The 17,125-nt window shown below is 36.0% G+C and overlaps 1 protein-coding gene across 3 annotated transcripts in view; it reads left to right on the top strand.

The window, feature by feature from the left end:
* Positions 1–17,125, top strand: part of ebo (exportin ellipsoid body open) — a 152,639-nt gene that overhangs the window by 98,923 nt on the left and 36,591 nt on the right. For all 3 annotated transcript variants that reach the window (XM_090371404.1, XM_090371402.1, XM_090371403.1), the window contains exons 18-21: positions 1,326–1,515; positions 3,078–3,233; positions 5,728–5,842; positions 6,837–6,896. In XM_090371404.1, the coding sequence (XP_090227530.1) occupies positions 1,326–1,515; positions 3,078–3,233; positions 5,728–5,842; positions 6,837–6,896 (521 nt within the window). The remainder of the gene's footprint in view (positions 1–1,325; positions 1,516–3,077; positions 3,234–5,727; positions 5,843–6,836; positions 6,897–17,125) is intronic.

Raw genomic sequence — 17,125 nt, 5'->3', positions numbered from 1 at the left:
CAAGTTTTGAAATATCAATTTTACTGCCATGATGCACATTACATGTGAGAATAACATTATGGTCTTCTTTTGGTAATATAGAATACCTTTGTGACACCTTGGAATGTAAATGCACAAGTGTTAGCAGATTTACTGTTTGTGGTCACAAACTCTACTGGAATTTCTCTTATTTTCTGTGATAATTCTTACATAGGTGAGAGGTGAACTTTGAGAAATTTTTTTTGAATACGGAAAAACATAAAACACAGCAAACCATATTTGGCCAGACATAAATGGGGTTAATGTTAAGGAGGCTTTCACGAAGTGAGAAATAATATAAATAGATAAAAAAAGCTACACTTATATTGCTAAAAGATTATTAAGAAGATATATAAAGAATCAATTACTGATCCCAACTATAGAGTCACCAGGATTAAATATTTTTCTGCTGGCCTGTCAGAAGGACTGAATGCTATGGTCAGGTTAAGGAGTTGCCTAACTTCATGTCATTGTATTGTATCTCATTTGTCTAACCTTCTTGAATGCTGATGATTGATTTGTATTTGCTTATTTATCAGTACAGGAGGAACCTATTCCTGTAAAGAACCAATGTTAGCAAGACTCAGGTCTTATAGAAAATAGGGGTTAAGGGAAAAACAATAAGTATGTGAATAAAATGTACAATAAAACAGAGTGAACTTCATTTTCCATATAGGCAACATAAAAATGATAAAAAGTGATAATCTATCAAGTACTTTTATCTTCCAGTTCATTATCTTGCTCTTTTCACACATTTGCTTTCAGCACTTATTGAGCATTTTAGAGGCCATAATAAAGGGTAGAATAAATGTAATTTACAACAAACATGGTAATATTTTCATATTTTGAAATTATGTATTCCAAACTATGGCCAAGAAAAATAAATATTAGTCAAAAACACAATCTATGGAGAGAAGTGGCAGCAATTCCATGTCCAACATTTTATATATGGTATATTGACAAGTGCATCTTTGAGAAGGTAGAATGTAAACAAATTCTGTCCCTCTACAAGACCACCATCCCATCATCTGCTGGAGGTGGAATCAATAATTGTTTTTTTTTAAGGTGAATTAACTGCATATGCATAAAACAAAATGTGCATTACAAATTTTGGTGAGTAAATACAAAACCATGTTATCTCAAATCCATAGTTGGCAAAGTTGCAGTGGCAAGGGATTACTGTATTGATTTGATTCATTTAAATTTTACTTTTATATTTTTAATAAAAAAAAACTTTGCATTTTAAATCATTTAAGTTATCAGTAAGATATAAAACTATTACTACAAAGGGAATTTTTGTTTTATAGGCCCAACAATTAATCTATAGAGCAATATCTAATATTTTACTATTACCATGGCCTGGAGTTGCCGATAGTGAACAGGAATGGTCAACTAGATCAACTCACCATCAACAGTTCATTCAGACTCTTACAAAGCCATTAAGGCAATTAAGAACGACTGCTTCTTTTGGTGAGGACAAACAAGTACAGGAACAAGGTTAGTGATAAATAAACTTACTTATCAAAGCTATAAAATTTATTAAAGAAAAATTCAACCGCTTCATCTTTCTTTCATCTCACTTCTATTTATCTATCTGAGACTAACATTACAAATAAGTCCCCCTGGTTCTGTATGTCATCCAGCATTTTGATCATTGTCTGCATTCTATCAATAGTAGCAGAGCCACCAGTCAGTTCCCTACCACTCTGAAATACTTAGTAAAATCCAGCTGTAAGCATTTAATTTCACAGACTTACCTCATGACATGATTTGCATTCAGATCATTTTTTTATACCCTTTCTGCTTCTGGTTGATCTTGATGAGATGAGATCCAGGATTGCCCTTTGCTAGTTCTGAGTGGTTGTTTTGTAACATATTTGAACAAAGTTTGGAGGTGGAGAGGGGGTAGAAGGGCCTGTGTTCCTCTGTTTCTGTTGTAGTTTGTTCTAAAGAACTAGATTGTATCATCCAGGCCATGAATTCTTTGCTGCTGTTATGGATCACTTCAGATGCTGGGAATCCATTGATCTCTAATATATCCCGCCAATACAGTGAGGCTACATTGCTTGGTTTCCTTTCCACATGGTCTAGGAGTGTACCCCCATTGATTGTAATTTCTGTACAACTGCCCAGGTTACTGTTTTGCTGTATCGGTTGTTCATCTAGTATGCTTTGCTTGCACTTCATTGCAGAAGCCTTAAATAATTTCTAAAATTTCATATTCTTAAAGGGGACCTTGATATAGCTTTTTGGCTAGTATAACCAATCTCTCCTCTAACTTTGGGTGATAGAGCAAGGCAAAGATGCTTGCTGTGAGCCCCCTCCTAGGGTAGTGTGTTATGGATTCTGTAGTGAATAAACTCAGAAGAATAATACCATCCAAGGCATTTTCATGTTGGGTGAAAATGCCTTTAGTATTTATGTCTACCAATTTTTTTTTTTTCTGTCCTGCAAACTTGAACTGCTCTTAATGTTGGATGTTTGAAAATACTGGCCTTGGCACTGTTTGGATAATTAGATTCAAAATGGGGAAACATGTCTAGGTATCTATATCTTTCTATAGACTGTTTTTAAGAATTTGTTGTCCTAGTGCATCAAGGTACAGGATGCTCTTGTTGGTTTCCACTTCAGGGTGAAGGTCATGTTCAGATTTTTTTATATAGTAGTGTGAATTATCTAAATCCTCTTTACAGTTATCCCAGACAATTATGATATTATCAGTGTACTGGAGTCAAAGCTTAGGGATATGTGCTGTGTGGTTTAATAGGGCCAAAACATTAGATTCCAAATCTGTTATGAAGGTTAATTGGGGAGGTGGAGGGAAGCAGTTGCTTTAGCATCTTTTGGGGATAGTAGCTTCCCTAGAACTGGAAATAGGCCTGAACGGCCAAAATATCCATTGCTTATAACATGCTATAACCTATGAAATTCATAGGTTATAGCATTGTTGCTGTATTCTAGAAAGCAGTAAGATTTTTCATAGAAATTGCATTTCTTTGAAAATTTCAGAGTTGTAAGTTGAGTTTAAAAATGATTTTTTTTTTGTTTGCTTAATGTAGTCAAGCCAGCTCTTAAGTGGACAGTCCGTGTCCTACGAGACTTGATAGACAATGTAAAAGCTTCCACAACAAGGACAAAGCAGGTCTGCTACCAGGGTTTACAGGAAGTAGTTCAGACTGTTGTATCTCTGTTTCCTCTTTATATTCATCATCCTGGTAAGTGTAGTTGTATTAAATCATTACATGTGTTAAATTTCGCCCATTTTTGTTACAAGCAAGGCTCTCCTATATTTTCTTCATTCTGTTTTTTTTTTTTTTTTTGTTTAGAGAAATTGAAAACTTTCTTTAATTTTAATTTTTTTTTTTCTTCTGAATTATAGCTTATTTAATTTTAATCTTATGTAAATTGGTTAAATGTGATTTTTGGGAATGGAGAAATACCACCTGAATTTGGGCTTTTTTTTTTTTTTTTTTAATTTCAAGTTTACTTTGTGTTTTAACATTATCGTTATTTACTTCTTTAACTGATATTTGTCTATGTTCACTTTTCAGCTGGCACTTTTCTTAGCACATGTAGACATCTGGCCTTTCAGAAGGCCACTGCTTTTGATGTTATTTAGAGCTGGGTTGAGAGTGTTGTTGCAACCAAGGCATTTGCCTTATATTCAAGGCCAGAAGAGGTACAAGAGTCAAGGGATTTAATGGTATAAATTCAAATGATATAGTTAGTTGTGAAGCGGGGGAGGGGTGCACTTTCATTTCGGAGCCTTTATATCCATTTGCAGTCCCGCATTATATATTCTCTACATTTTTACCTCTCTAATGGTAATTCTCATGCTAATCTTAACACTTATTTCTTACCCAATTTCAATTAATTGTAACATTTTCTGTTAAGTTTTTCTGGTGGAGTCATATGTCTCTGATTACCAGTACTGATTAGCTATAATGTAACTTCCTGATTGCCCATCATTTTTTAAATTCTCCATGATATCTGGGTTCAAATCTAGTCAGAGACTGGAAGAATTTTTGAAGGCCTCTTCCATGGAGTTGTAGTTAGCTGATCTCAGGTGGAGGGAGTAGTTTCCTCCCACAGATTATTCCTGTTGTTTTTTGCGGTCCACACAACTTGAAAACTGATCCATTAACGCATTTGTATAGACATGTAGAATTTTGTTACTACATATGAACTGAATTATCATACGTAGTAATACACCATGACCCATAACCAAAGTAATCAATGTACAAAAAAAAAAAGTATACAGGGTGATTCTAAATTATTGTCGGGGTTTCCATTGCCTATAATTTTCTAACCGGAAACAACAAAATAAAACTGCTTACGGAATATGAAAGTGCAACTCAAAAAGTTTTATTACCTATAGAATCAATACTGCGGAATGCTAAACAACTTCAACACGAAAGCCTTTCGTGGCACATAAGATGTCCAAGTGATATTCAATTTCCCTCCAAGTGTTCTCCAGCATTTGCGATGTAACTGTTTCATTCGCAGCAACAATTCTGAGTTTCAGTTCGTCGAGGGAGGTCACAGTGTCTTGTACACAATGTCCTTCACATATCCCCACAGGAAGAAATCAAGTGGCGTAAGATCGGGTGAGCACGGAGGCCACAGAATCGGTCCACCATGCCTAACCCAGCACCCAGGAAAATGCATGTCAAGAAATTCTCTGACAATAAGAGCTGATGATTTTCCAACTGGGGTAACAGATACAGCTGTAGCATGTCCAGATAGGTTTCCACTGTCACTGCTTTTTTTGCAAAGATAAAGGGCTCCAAAACTTCTGAACATGACAAAGCACACCAGACATTGACCTTTGGACTATCTCTTTCGAATTCTCGAATGACATGAGGGTTTTTGATCCTCATATTCTGCAGTAATGACGATTTATCCTCCCTGATATGTAAAACTTTGCTTCATCACTAAATCTCCATCTCTGAAGGTAATTTTCATCATCTTCGACATTTGACAAAATATCTTGGGTAGCGGGGTTTATCATTTAGTTTTAAGCCTGCACAGTTTGTAGGCATGGAGGTGAAGGCGGTTATGAACAACTCTCCAAACAGTTGTTTGTGGTATACCTAACTGCAAAGAAGCTCGTCTAGTTGATTTTTGTGGGCTTCGAGAAAACACTTCGTGGATCAACATCTTCCTGCGAAGTCGCTCTGTCTTCCCGCTCCTTTTCGGTGCAGAACACTACCAGTCTTGTGAAATTGCTTTAACCAACGTAGGATTGCATTATCTGTAGGTGGATCTTTTCTATGCTAAGTTCTGTAACAACGTTGCGTTGTGATAACGGACTTTGTTTTGAAAAACCAGAGTATGCACATTGCCTTCTCTTGAACAGTCGCCATTTTGAAGTAATGCTGTCAATATCTCCCAGACATCAAAGCAGCAAGTACAGCATTGCCAGAGGAGAGACAACTGGAAGATTGTTCTCTCTTTTTTTGATTGTTGTTTCCAGTTTGAAAATTATAGGCCACCGAAACTCCGAACAATAATTTTGAATCACCCTGTGTGCATATATATATATATATATATATATATATATATATATATAATAATGGATATGTTTTTAAAGAGACATTCTATGGACACTCTCCAAAACAGTGTTTAAAAACTAAATTTTATTATGTGTTCATACTCTGTGGAAATAGTCATTGCATTTTCTTTTTATTTTTTTTTTTGCTCTTTCAGATGTAAGTGAAGATATTCTTGATTTCTTTCTTACTTTGTTTGTTGTGCTGAGGGCCCAAATGGGACTGCCATTTGCTGAGCAAACGATTCAGACTTTTCTGGGATTGTTCACTAGGTAAGAAATTTGTTTGCAAAAAAAATTTCTGCTGAATTGATTTGTTAACTTAATACCGTTTTAAATGCTTTTCAGCATTTAAGAGTAATTGGCAATATTTATATCATCACTTTATTATTTGTGATTGTTAGTTGCAGTAATTGTTTACTAACATGTTGACTATTCATTGTTTACTAAAACTCACTGTGCATACATGAATACTTTGATCATTTGTGAGAAAAATTTTTAAAACCTTTTCATCCATTTGTGGGTCAGGTGTTTGCACTCATTTGCCACACTCTGCTCTTATATTGCCATTCTTGGATATGCAAATCATGCAGACTGTAATGTGCATGGAAAACATGTACAGTATGGTCTGCATGCACAGAAAATATGTATATGCTATTTACTGTATAAACAATTATTTTTTGTGTTTTAAATTATATTTATTTATTATATACTATGATATACTCAGTTAATATTTTAATATATTCTATTTTTTTTAATTCATTGCACATCCTACAGATAGTTGCCTCCTTAATAACTAGATTATATGCCCAGTGATAAATTCACTCATGCCTAGCAAGTTGGTTTTGACTGCTTTTTTTCATACTATGTGGGTAAAGCCTGAATTTAATTCTCACAGAAATGGAGAAAATTTAATGGGCTTTTTGCATACTGGAACCAAGTTTTTCAGGCAAAGGTCATGACTTTTTTTTTCTGGAAACTGTGGTTTGGTTTTTCGTTTGGTAAACAGGCAAATCAGCCATTCAACATGAGCAACTTACAGATGCATTATATTGACAAGTTGAGATCCTGATGTACATGAACTTACAGAAATGACTGTTTCAAATTCTACACCCACATGCACACACAGATGCACACACATTTATTTCTCAAAAAATAAAAATATAATTAAAGATGCATTTAATTATGGAATTCTAATTATAATCCCAATTTTTATAACTATTACTGAAATTTGTAATAATTATTATTTTTTTAAATTTTATTTCAGAGGCCAGTTGACTGAATGCATTCTAAATGATGGTAGTGCTGGATGCCGTGTTGTGGAAAAGTAAGGTTCAGTAATATACCCATTTAACGTTTGGGTATTTGCATTAACTCAATGCAAATACTCCTCATATAGTGATAAATATTTAGGAGCTTTGCATTTCATTTCATTTCTTTGCATTTCTGATATTTATAGCCATCATTAGGCCCTCATGGATAGAACAGTTGGTAGAATTGCCATCCTCCCCACACCAGGTGGAAAAGACCTGAGTTCGAGTCCCATTGATGATGTGAGGAATTTTTATGGGCCTTTTTCACAACATGGTTGAGTTAGTTTTGGGCAAGGGTAGCATGGATTTCTCTCCTGGAAACTTGGGTTTTTCATCCAGAAAGCAGAAAGTCACCACAGAACACTCTCGATTTACAGACAGTATATACAGAGCAATATGGCCTTAGTCACTGATGCTCCTGAAACTCTACTACTACAACAACAACAACAAATCCATCATTAGCTGTTACTAATTGGTAGTTTGCTATTTATGAAAGGTTGTACAACTAGTGGACCTCTCATTTTGGGATTGAACTAAATGGCTTCTATAAACTGTACTTGCCAGTACTAACCTGAGGCCCAGCCACTACTGCAATGGGTTTAATATAAACACAATGCAATGTTAGAATCCCTTTGACAATTTAACTGTAGAAAGTAGGCACTTAGCTCGGTGCTTGCATAATAATCAAATTACATAATCTATCAGTGTTCTTATAATAATCAAAGTTAACATAAATGTGTTTTGATGCTATTGACAATTTGATGAAATGTCCTAACATGAACTGTTTCTACATTAAATATCTTTTAATTATTAACTCCTCATCCTGAAAACAAGCTTTTAGTCCTAATCTTCTCAATTTCCCACAGTTCAAGCTTTTATGACATTTTAATTCATTACAATTTGTAGTCTGATTTTATTATCAAAATATTTTTGTACCACAAGAGTTTTTTGGTTGTAAGTATTCTTCACCATTCCCAAAACTGTTAAGATATGCCCCTTTTTTTTGTAATGGTGTAGACTCAAAAGAAATAAAATTTAATCAGTTTGGGATGCTCTGAATCAGTTTGATTTTCCTCTCTGATATATATTTTGAGTATAGTCTTGAAGTGCAGGAACTAAAATGTCAGAAATATAAATCATTTAATTAATTTTTAATTTAAGACCCATTATTTTAGAGAAAAATTTGTTTGTTTGAACCTTAAATATTTGGCTCAGTTGCCCTCCCTTCTAATTATTTCTCTTAGCCTAGTATTTTACAAAGTATTACATGTTTGTAGTATTTTCTAAAATACTAGAGCATCCTCATTGCCCTGAATCATATGCTTTGCTGCTCTAGTCTAAAATATAATTTTAGTTAAGAAATTAAATTAGACCTCCAACACTATTCCTTAATACTACACTCAGGGTAGTGGAAAGTGAAAAAAATCTGGGGGTAATTATGCAGTTAGATATGAGGTTTTCTGAGCAATGTAGACAAGCTGCTGGGACAGCTCATGCAGTTTTCTCAATAATATATAGGAACTTTGTTAGCAGAAATAAGAGGTGATTATGCCATTATATAAGGCAGGTACTGCACACAGGTCTCATTTTAGGAAGGATGTGGATCTGCTGGAACAGGTGCAGAGAAAGGCAATGGAATTGTTGAAGGGAACAAAAGAGTAGTCTTACCAAGAAAGGTTTCAGTTTGGAAAATTGCAGTATCTAGAGATGGGGCACCTGCAAGGTGATCTGATTGAGGTGTTTAAGGCTTTGAGTGAATTGAGCAATCTCAGTGCTGATGGCATTCTTCCTCTTGCTCAGACTTCACGCCTGAGGGGGCATAAATTCAAATTGGGGAAGGATGGTAGCAGGATAGATATACAAAGGTTTGCCTTCAGCTAGCAGGTGATTAATTGTTGGAGCAAACTTCCATCTGTTATTATAGAAGTAGGTAGTTTGAATAAATTCAAAGAACTAGAAATATTATTGGAGGGGATTGAACAGGTGATCTGTGAAGGGTATTTTTATTTTTGTCTGATGCTATATAAGCTTGCTTTCTTGCATCATATATTAATATTACATTACTACCACTGTAGACACTATGCGATATACAAGTCCAATAACAATTGGACTTGTATTGGACTCTGGGCAGACAATTCTGCCCAGACACGATAGGAGGGAGTATATGATGAGAGCCTTGTTGATCAATTCGGCCCTGGAAAGATTGTGCAAGGCTCAAGGGATAGAATTTTTTTCAGCCTGGACTGTACTTGTTAACAGGAGAGACTGCTTCTACAGGGATGGGATACATTTAAATAGAAAGGGTGCAAGAATATTTGCTGATGCTATCGAGGTAGTGTTAGGTGGGTCAGAAAACTGCTAGCTTGGGGGAATAAGGTAAAGGTAAACTGCAGCTATTATCAATCCACTGCAGGATGGAAGCCCCCTCAGCAGTTCATGTTGAGGAAAATGGACCATAATCTGCCACGCTGGTCCAGTGCGGGTTGCCAGATCAACCGTATTTAGCAGTCGGGCTCGAACCCCGGTCTACTTAAGGAGCATGTGCTAATGGACTTCCGCTCCTGACCACCTGGCTACGGAGGCCTTGGGGGATACAAGTACTAATTCTTGCACTGCTTCTATTGGAATGAGCAGAAGCCTATAAAATGAGATGCAGGATATTTCAGAAACTGCTGAGAGTCATTGTGGTACAAGTAAACACATGGGTTGTGTTAGGGTAGCTAAGAATAGGAACAGGTGCATGTATACTTGCATGTACACCAATGCTAGGAGTTTGGTAAATAAATTTGATGAATTTGAGGTATTGCTCAAAGCATCAAAGGCGGATATTGTTGGGATATCAGAAACGTGGTGTCACACAGATATAAGGAATGCGGAACTGGAATTTGGGGAGTACAATGTGTACAGATAGGAAGGGAGGATGGGGTTATACTATTAAGAAACACATAAAATCCAAGGAAGTGAAGCCAGTGGACATCGCTGGACAGTGCAGTGTCGAGTCAGTTTGGTGTGACATAAGCATTGGGAGATCAAAATTGAGAGTAGGAGTGTGCTATAGGCCTAATGACTCTGAGTATAATAAGAAACTGTACAGGGAAATAGAGTGGGCCAGTAAATCAGAGTCTTATAATGGGGGATTTTAATTTCCCAGATATTTACTGGAATTTGGGGGTTGGTCACTCACGTGGTCAGGAGCGGGAGTGCAGTAGCACACGCTCTTTGAGTAAACCGGGGTTCAAGCCCCTGACTGCTGAATACAGTCGATCTGCCAACCCACACTGGACCAGCGTGGCAGATTATGGTCCATTTCCCTCAGCATGAATTGTTGAGGAGGCTTCCATCCTGCAGTGGATTGATAATGGCTGCACTTTACTTTTTTTACTTTACACTCACACACTAGCAAGGCTTTTGTGGATTTATTGGATGATTGTTTTCTACATCAGCATGTTCAGGAGGCAAGTAGAGGGAGTAATACTCTTGATTTGATTATAAGTAGTGATTCTTCATGCATTAAGAATCTGCAGATAAGGGAACAACTAGGTGGCAGTGATCAGTGTGCTGAAGAGGGATTTACACAAAGAGGTAACTACCATCAGTGGTAAAGGGAAGGGTTTTGCTTTCATAAAGGTGACTACGATGGTCTGAGACAGTATTTAAATTCTATACAGTGGGACCAACTGATGATGTTACCAACAGCAAATTCAAGATGGGAAGAATTCAGAGAACTTATCTTGGAAGCTACTAAGAAATATTGTTCAAGGTTTAGACCTAAATGATGTCAGATGAACTAATGAGACATATGGCAGAGAAGAAAAATGTATGGTATACATATAAATTAACATGTGATACAGAAGCCTATGATAGATAAAAGTTGATCTGTAATCAAGTTACAAAGGAGGTTAGGCAGGCGAAGGCAGATTACGAGAAATCTTTGGCAAAGGATGCAAAGAAAAACAGCAAAGAACAGTTCTTTACTTATGTAAACTCTAGAAGGAAGGGGATGAATCAGATTGGTCCACTTGATATCGATTGTTCAACTGTTGATGATCCTGCTCAGGTAGCTAACAAACTAAATGAATATTTTGCATCGACATTCACATATGAGGAATTATTCAGCGAGGGGAATGCCAGTGGTGTATTCAACTCTGGCAGTAAGTTAGATAATCTTGTAATAACTGAGAGTAAAGTGGAGGAGAAATTGTTGAGGTGGATGGGATCTATCCAGTTATATTAAAGGAGGCAGCAAAGGAAGTAAGCAAATCCTTAACCATAATTATGAGAGCTTCCTTGGACTCAGGGGAGGTACCCATAGACTGGAGATGTGCAAATGTGACCACAATTCACAAAGGAGGATCAAAGGCTGACACAAGTAATTATAGACCTGTGAGTTTAACTTCTGTTCAAGGAAAATTAATGGAGGTGCTGGTTAAAGAAGCACTGCAGGATCATCTAGACAAGACTTCAGTTATAGCTCGGACACAGCATGGTTTTGTTAAGGGAAAGTCTTGCCTGACCAATTCAATTGGATACTATGATGCAGCCACAAAAGAACTGGATGCAGGGAATAACTTTGATATTATGTACTTGGATCTTAGAAAGGCTTTTGATACTGTTGCACATGGAAGATTGCTGCACAAATTGGAGCAGTGTAGCATTGGAGGCAAATTTCTGCTATCGATAAAGGGGTGGTTGAGTGGGAGAAGACAGAGTGGTAATCAATGGACACTGCTCATTGTGGACTAATGTTATTAGTGAAGTCCCTCAGGGTTCAGTGTTTGGTCCATTATTGTTTTCTGTATTTATAAATAATATTGATGATCGTATATCAAGCTTAATGTCCAAGTTTGCAGACGATACAAAGGTTGGCAGGGTTGTTAAGGACACTACTGATGCTATGCTGCTGTAACAGGATCTGGAAAGGTTGAGCAGATGGGGTGAGAGGTGGCAAATGAAGTTTAACATTGACAAATGTAAAGTACTACATATGGGAAACAGCAACCCCAGAGCAATGTATCAACTCTGTGGTACTACACTGACAGTGGTAGAGAATGAAAAGGACCTGGGAGTAATTGTGCAGGCTGATATGAAATTCTCTGAGCAGTGCAGACGGGCTGCAAGAGTAGCTCATGGTGTCTTGTCAATGATATACAGGAATTTTTCTGCGAGGGATAAGGAGGTGATTATTCCCTTGTATAAGGCAATGGTCAGGCCACACCTTGAGTACTGTATAGAGGTCTGGAGGACTCATTTCAAGGAGGATGTAGAGCTGCTGGAACGAGTATAGAGAAGGGCAACAAGATTAGTGAATGGAACAAAGGGGTGCTCTTACGAAGAAAGGCTTAAGTTTTGCAAATTACAGTGTCTGGAGACTAGGCACCAGCGAGGTGATCTGATAGAGGTGTATAAAGCCTTCAATGGTTTGAGCATGCTCAATGCTAATGGGATTCTTCCTCTTGCTCAGAATAATCACCTTAGAGGGCATAAATTCAAATTGAGGAAAGATAGATATGTGGAAATTTGCCTTTAGCCAGCGGGTAGTTGGTTGGTGGAACAGATTTCCATCCCTTGTTGTGGAAGTTGATAGCCTATATAAATTTAAGGCTCAGCTAGACAGGTATTTCGAACGAATGGAGGGGTGAAGTGGAAGTTTTTTTTTTTTTTTTTTGTTTTTTTTGGCTGATGCTGTACAAGATTGCTTTCTTGCATCATATGCCTCTGCTAATGCTAACAATGCTACACTATTCCCATCTGCTATAGCAATATGTATATGTATTATCTAAAATTTGTAAAACACTTTTAATATTAATTATGCATCTATAGAATTACATTAAAGAAAATAGTCAGGAATTATATGTAGTAGTAGCATGTGATGCAAGAAAACAAGTGTATGAGCTTATGCAGCATCAGCCAAAAAAAAAAAAAAAAAAATTTTCAAAACAATTCCCTCTAAATGTTTGTCCAGTTCCTCCTTAAATTTATTTAACCTATCAACTTCCACAATGACAGGTGGAAGTTTGTTTCAGCAATTAACCACCCGCTGGCTAAAGGCAAATTTCCACACATCTATTCTACATCTGTCTTTCCTCAATTTGAATTTATGTCCCCTTAGGTTTGTAATCTGAACAAGTGGAAGAATTCCATCAGAATTCAGCATGCTCAACATATTCAAGGCCTTATACACCTCAATCAGATCACCTCGCAGGTACCTAGTCTCCAGCTGCTGCAATTTGCAGAACTTAAGCCTCTCTTGGTAAGAGGATCCCTTCATTCCCCTTACCAATCTTGTTACCCTTCTCTGTACATGCTCAAGCAAGTCTCTACATTCTTCCTAAAATGAGGCTTCCAGACCTGTATGCAGTACTCAAGTTGTGTCCTGACCATTGCCTTATACAGAGGGACAATCACCTTTTCTCTGCTTGCAAAATTCCTGTATATCATTGACAAAACCCCATGACCTGCCCTGGCAGCCTGACTGCATTTCTCAGAAAACTTCATATCTTACTGTACAATTACTCTCAGGTCTTTTCCATTTTCTACCACCTTAAGTGTAGTACCACACAGTTGGTACATTTCTCTGGGGTTACTTCTACCCATATGCAGTACTTTGCATTTGTCAAATTTTCTAGATCCTGTTGTAGTAGCACACTGCCATTACTATCATTAACAATCCTGCCAACCTTTATATCATCTGCAAACTTGGACACTAAGCCTGATAAAATTTTCCCATTTATGTGGCTGGGTAAAACTGTTGAACCATTATTCTTACAAAGTTACTCGAAAATTACTGGTGACAGTGACTTAAACCATGACTTTAAATATTTAGGTAAATGTAAAAGTAGGTTAAAAAAAATTATCACAAAGGTTTGATTTTTGAGATCACAAGAGTTCCCCCCCCCCCACCATGTTTGTCTCAAGTTTTTTGTTTACTTTGTGTGTTTATATCCCCCCACCCATCCAAAAAAAAAAACTTCAGTTTTCATGCAAGTGGTGTCTGATCAGTAATGCAGGATAATGTTTGTCTAAAACCGGAAGGGAAGTAGAATTTTATACAAAAGTTAAATTTTACCATGAACAAACCAGTAGCATATTTAGAGGTCTGTAAAAAGTAAATTTGGACATTATAAAATATAATTAAATTGGACAGATTTACAAATTAAGAAAATTAATATATATTTAAATATTGACTAATAAAAGAACAGCTTTTAATTGTTTCTTGATAATATGTACATAAAGTCACTAAAACAATATTATAATGAAATAACACATGTATTAAAGTGTCCATTTTAAAAATTTAAGATGGTTTGATATAAATGAAGCCATATAACCTTGGAAGAAACATTCACTGCTGGTTTGCACAAATGCACATGGAGTTTTTTGTCCACGTGGATGGTAAACAACCTGACTTTGAGAATTTTTCTACTGACAAATCAGTAGAAAAACTGGATGTTTTTGTCAATCAACCTTTGCCAGCAGCTGACTAAATCAGCCATAGTGAGAGGAAAACCCAAAAATGTCTCTGCCTTCCCCATTCCAGATTGACTCAATCCCTGATTTTTGAATTCATTTCATTAAGGTTACAGGTCAAGCCAGCAGTGAACATCTTAATCTAGTTAAGTTTCTGTTATGAGGGATTTTAACACCATCGCACAGGTATATCATAAAGCAAACTAATTTTCATAACTTTGCCATGGTATTATTGAAAGCTTGTTATACCAAAAGTGCTCTGTTATTCACTGCACCATGAATTAAAGTTAAGGCTATCTCAAAGATAAGATTTTACTATGTTGGGTGTTTGAATATTAATAACTGCCCAAAGAGTTGCATATGTACATTTTTACAGTAGAGAATTGAATTTTTGGAAGGCTGAGTAACCAGAATTCACTTAATTGATGTCCAAATATACTGGGACATATATGATCAGATAGTTTCATATATAAACAGAATCTTGAAACAAGATTAAATCAGGCTTCATTATTTTAGTTTTTTTTTTTTTTTTTAACTTTTTGGTACTGAATTATATTTATTCATTCATGTGATATATAACTTACATGCAATTAGAAATTTTTTGCTGATTTGATGGGTTGTTATCTCACAACGTCCAGCAAACTTAACATAAGATAACATAACACAGTTTCTTGTCGAGTCTAGGAAAATTGATCGCCAGCAATTTATCGTCACGTCAGTTTATCACGTTTTACCATCTAGAAGCAATGAGATGTGTTTGGTCAAATCATAAAAAGTTATTTTTTATTTAAGTTTCTGCCTTAAGCTATGATTAACATGTTTTTGGAATTCTATGAACTGTGAGGGAATAGTATGGAAATAAAAAAAAAAAAAACACTTGTATGGAAATATGTAATTTAATAGATAGATTATGTATTTTAATAGTTACATGTATCACAAAAATAGTCAAAATCCATTACAGTAATACCCCGACTTAAACTACCCCGACTTACGCGAACTCGGAGTTACGCGGTTCTTGATTTTTTTCGTTTGGCAACGCTGCCGCCCACTATCTTCAAGGTCGTTTTTCGTAAGTTATCGATATACGGTGCGACGGCAGAGAATGAGAGCGAAAGATGAACAAAATTCAACTTTGCTGCTTTTATGTTTTTTATATCAGTGAAGGGGAAACACATTTCACCATAATAACGTAAAAACCAACACAATTCCAGCTATCGGTATAATCGCAAATGCAATTAGATCGAGTTTACTACCAGTTTATAACCGATTTCACTAGCAGAAACGCAACTGGATTTTTATTGTTTTATGGTAGTAACCCCTAGAAATGTGAGGTGTTAATAGTGTATCTCTGCCTTTATGGTGTTGTTTATTCAGTTGCTACACGCGCGAAGCTTTGTTTATGCGTATCAAGCGTGCCTCCTCGTTTTGTAATTGTGCTTTATTCCCTAAAAATGAGTAAAATACTTAATTAAAAGGTGTGAAAAGGAAGCGTCCTGGTGAAGACACTGCAGATTCAGAGAGAAAAAGAAAAGCAATTATCGATAAACAGAGGCGGACTGGGTCAAAAATTCTTACCCGGGAAAATTTATAGTGGCGTCATACTATGGTTTATGGCCAAAATCACACTGGCCCACCGGGGTTTCCCCGGTAAGGCTTATGGCCAGTCCACCTCTGTCGATAGAGAAAAAATATGAAATTGTGAAACGCTTTGAGCGAAATGAAAGACCATGTGATATTGCACGTGCTACAGGCCTAAATGAAGCAACGGCGAAAAGCACATGACAATTGCAAACTTGACAGGTTGAAAATTGAAAAGGGCTCAATTGTAAAGGGCTTAAAAATTTTAGAAAACATAGACTCCAACGAAGAACGCGGTATAGCTACAAAACAAGGAATAAAAAAATTATTAGCTTGCTACGAAGAAATTCTGCGTGAAAAAAAGAACGCGCTGTGTCGTCAGACGAATTTGTTAGATTTTATGAAGCCATCGACATCGAAATAACTTTTTAACGTAAGTCATTTGTTTTTTAATACTAATTTCGTATTAATATGTATAAAGAACTGCAATTTTATTAATATTTTTCTTCTAAACTAGTGTTTTTGTTAGTCCTTGGTCCCAATTAAGCAAAATTTATATGTATTTATATGCAAAGTTGTACCCCGACTTACGCGAATTCGACTTACGCGATTTTCGTCGGACCCACCTATCGCGTAACTTCGGGGTATTACTGTATTTGAACAATATAACAATTGGTTAATTTTAAACTAAACTAATAACATTAGGTATGTTATAGTACACTGCAAAAATTCAAAATGAATGTTTATGCAATCTTCAGAATCAGTCACGTTGGGATAATTAATTACTGAGAAACTGTAATATTTACAACACAGTATGTAAATTATTAATAAGAAATATTATGCACTATATCTCGTAGATAATCAACAATATCACCCAGTTCATCGTATGCACTAACAAGCCTTTTAATTCGTAAATCACAATCGCGATACTTCTTTTTTTTTGTCGCCCGGATCACTTCCACTTAAGTTAAAGGAATTAAGTAAGGTACCTACCTAATTCCAATTTTGGAAAATAACAGGCAATTAAATTAAAGCACCTGCAATGGTATGTATACCTAGCATATAACTTCCATTTTTTAACTGCACTTAATTCTTAAATAACACCTATAGAAAAGGCATATTTTCAATTTAAAATGACCAATAAATTTATATAAATTATATGTATTGCCTAGCGATAAAATATGCTAGCGATCATTTGTAG

This window comes from Mastigoproctus giganteus, chromosome 4 (assembly GCF_048544385.1).
Source record: "Mastigoproctus giganteus isolate SK-2022 chromosome 4, ASM4854438v1, whole genome shotgun sequence".
Lineage (NCBI taxonomy): Eukaryota > Metazoa > Arthropoda > Arachnida > Uropygi > Thelyphonidae > Mastigoproctus > Mastigoproctus giganteus.
The sequence above is the reverse complement of the archived record's forward strand: the minus strand, read 5'-3'. Positions and strand labels throughout refer to the sequence as shown.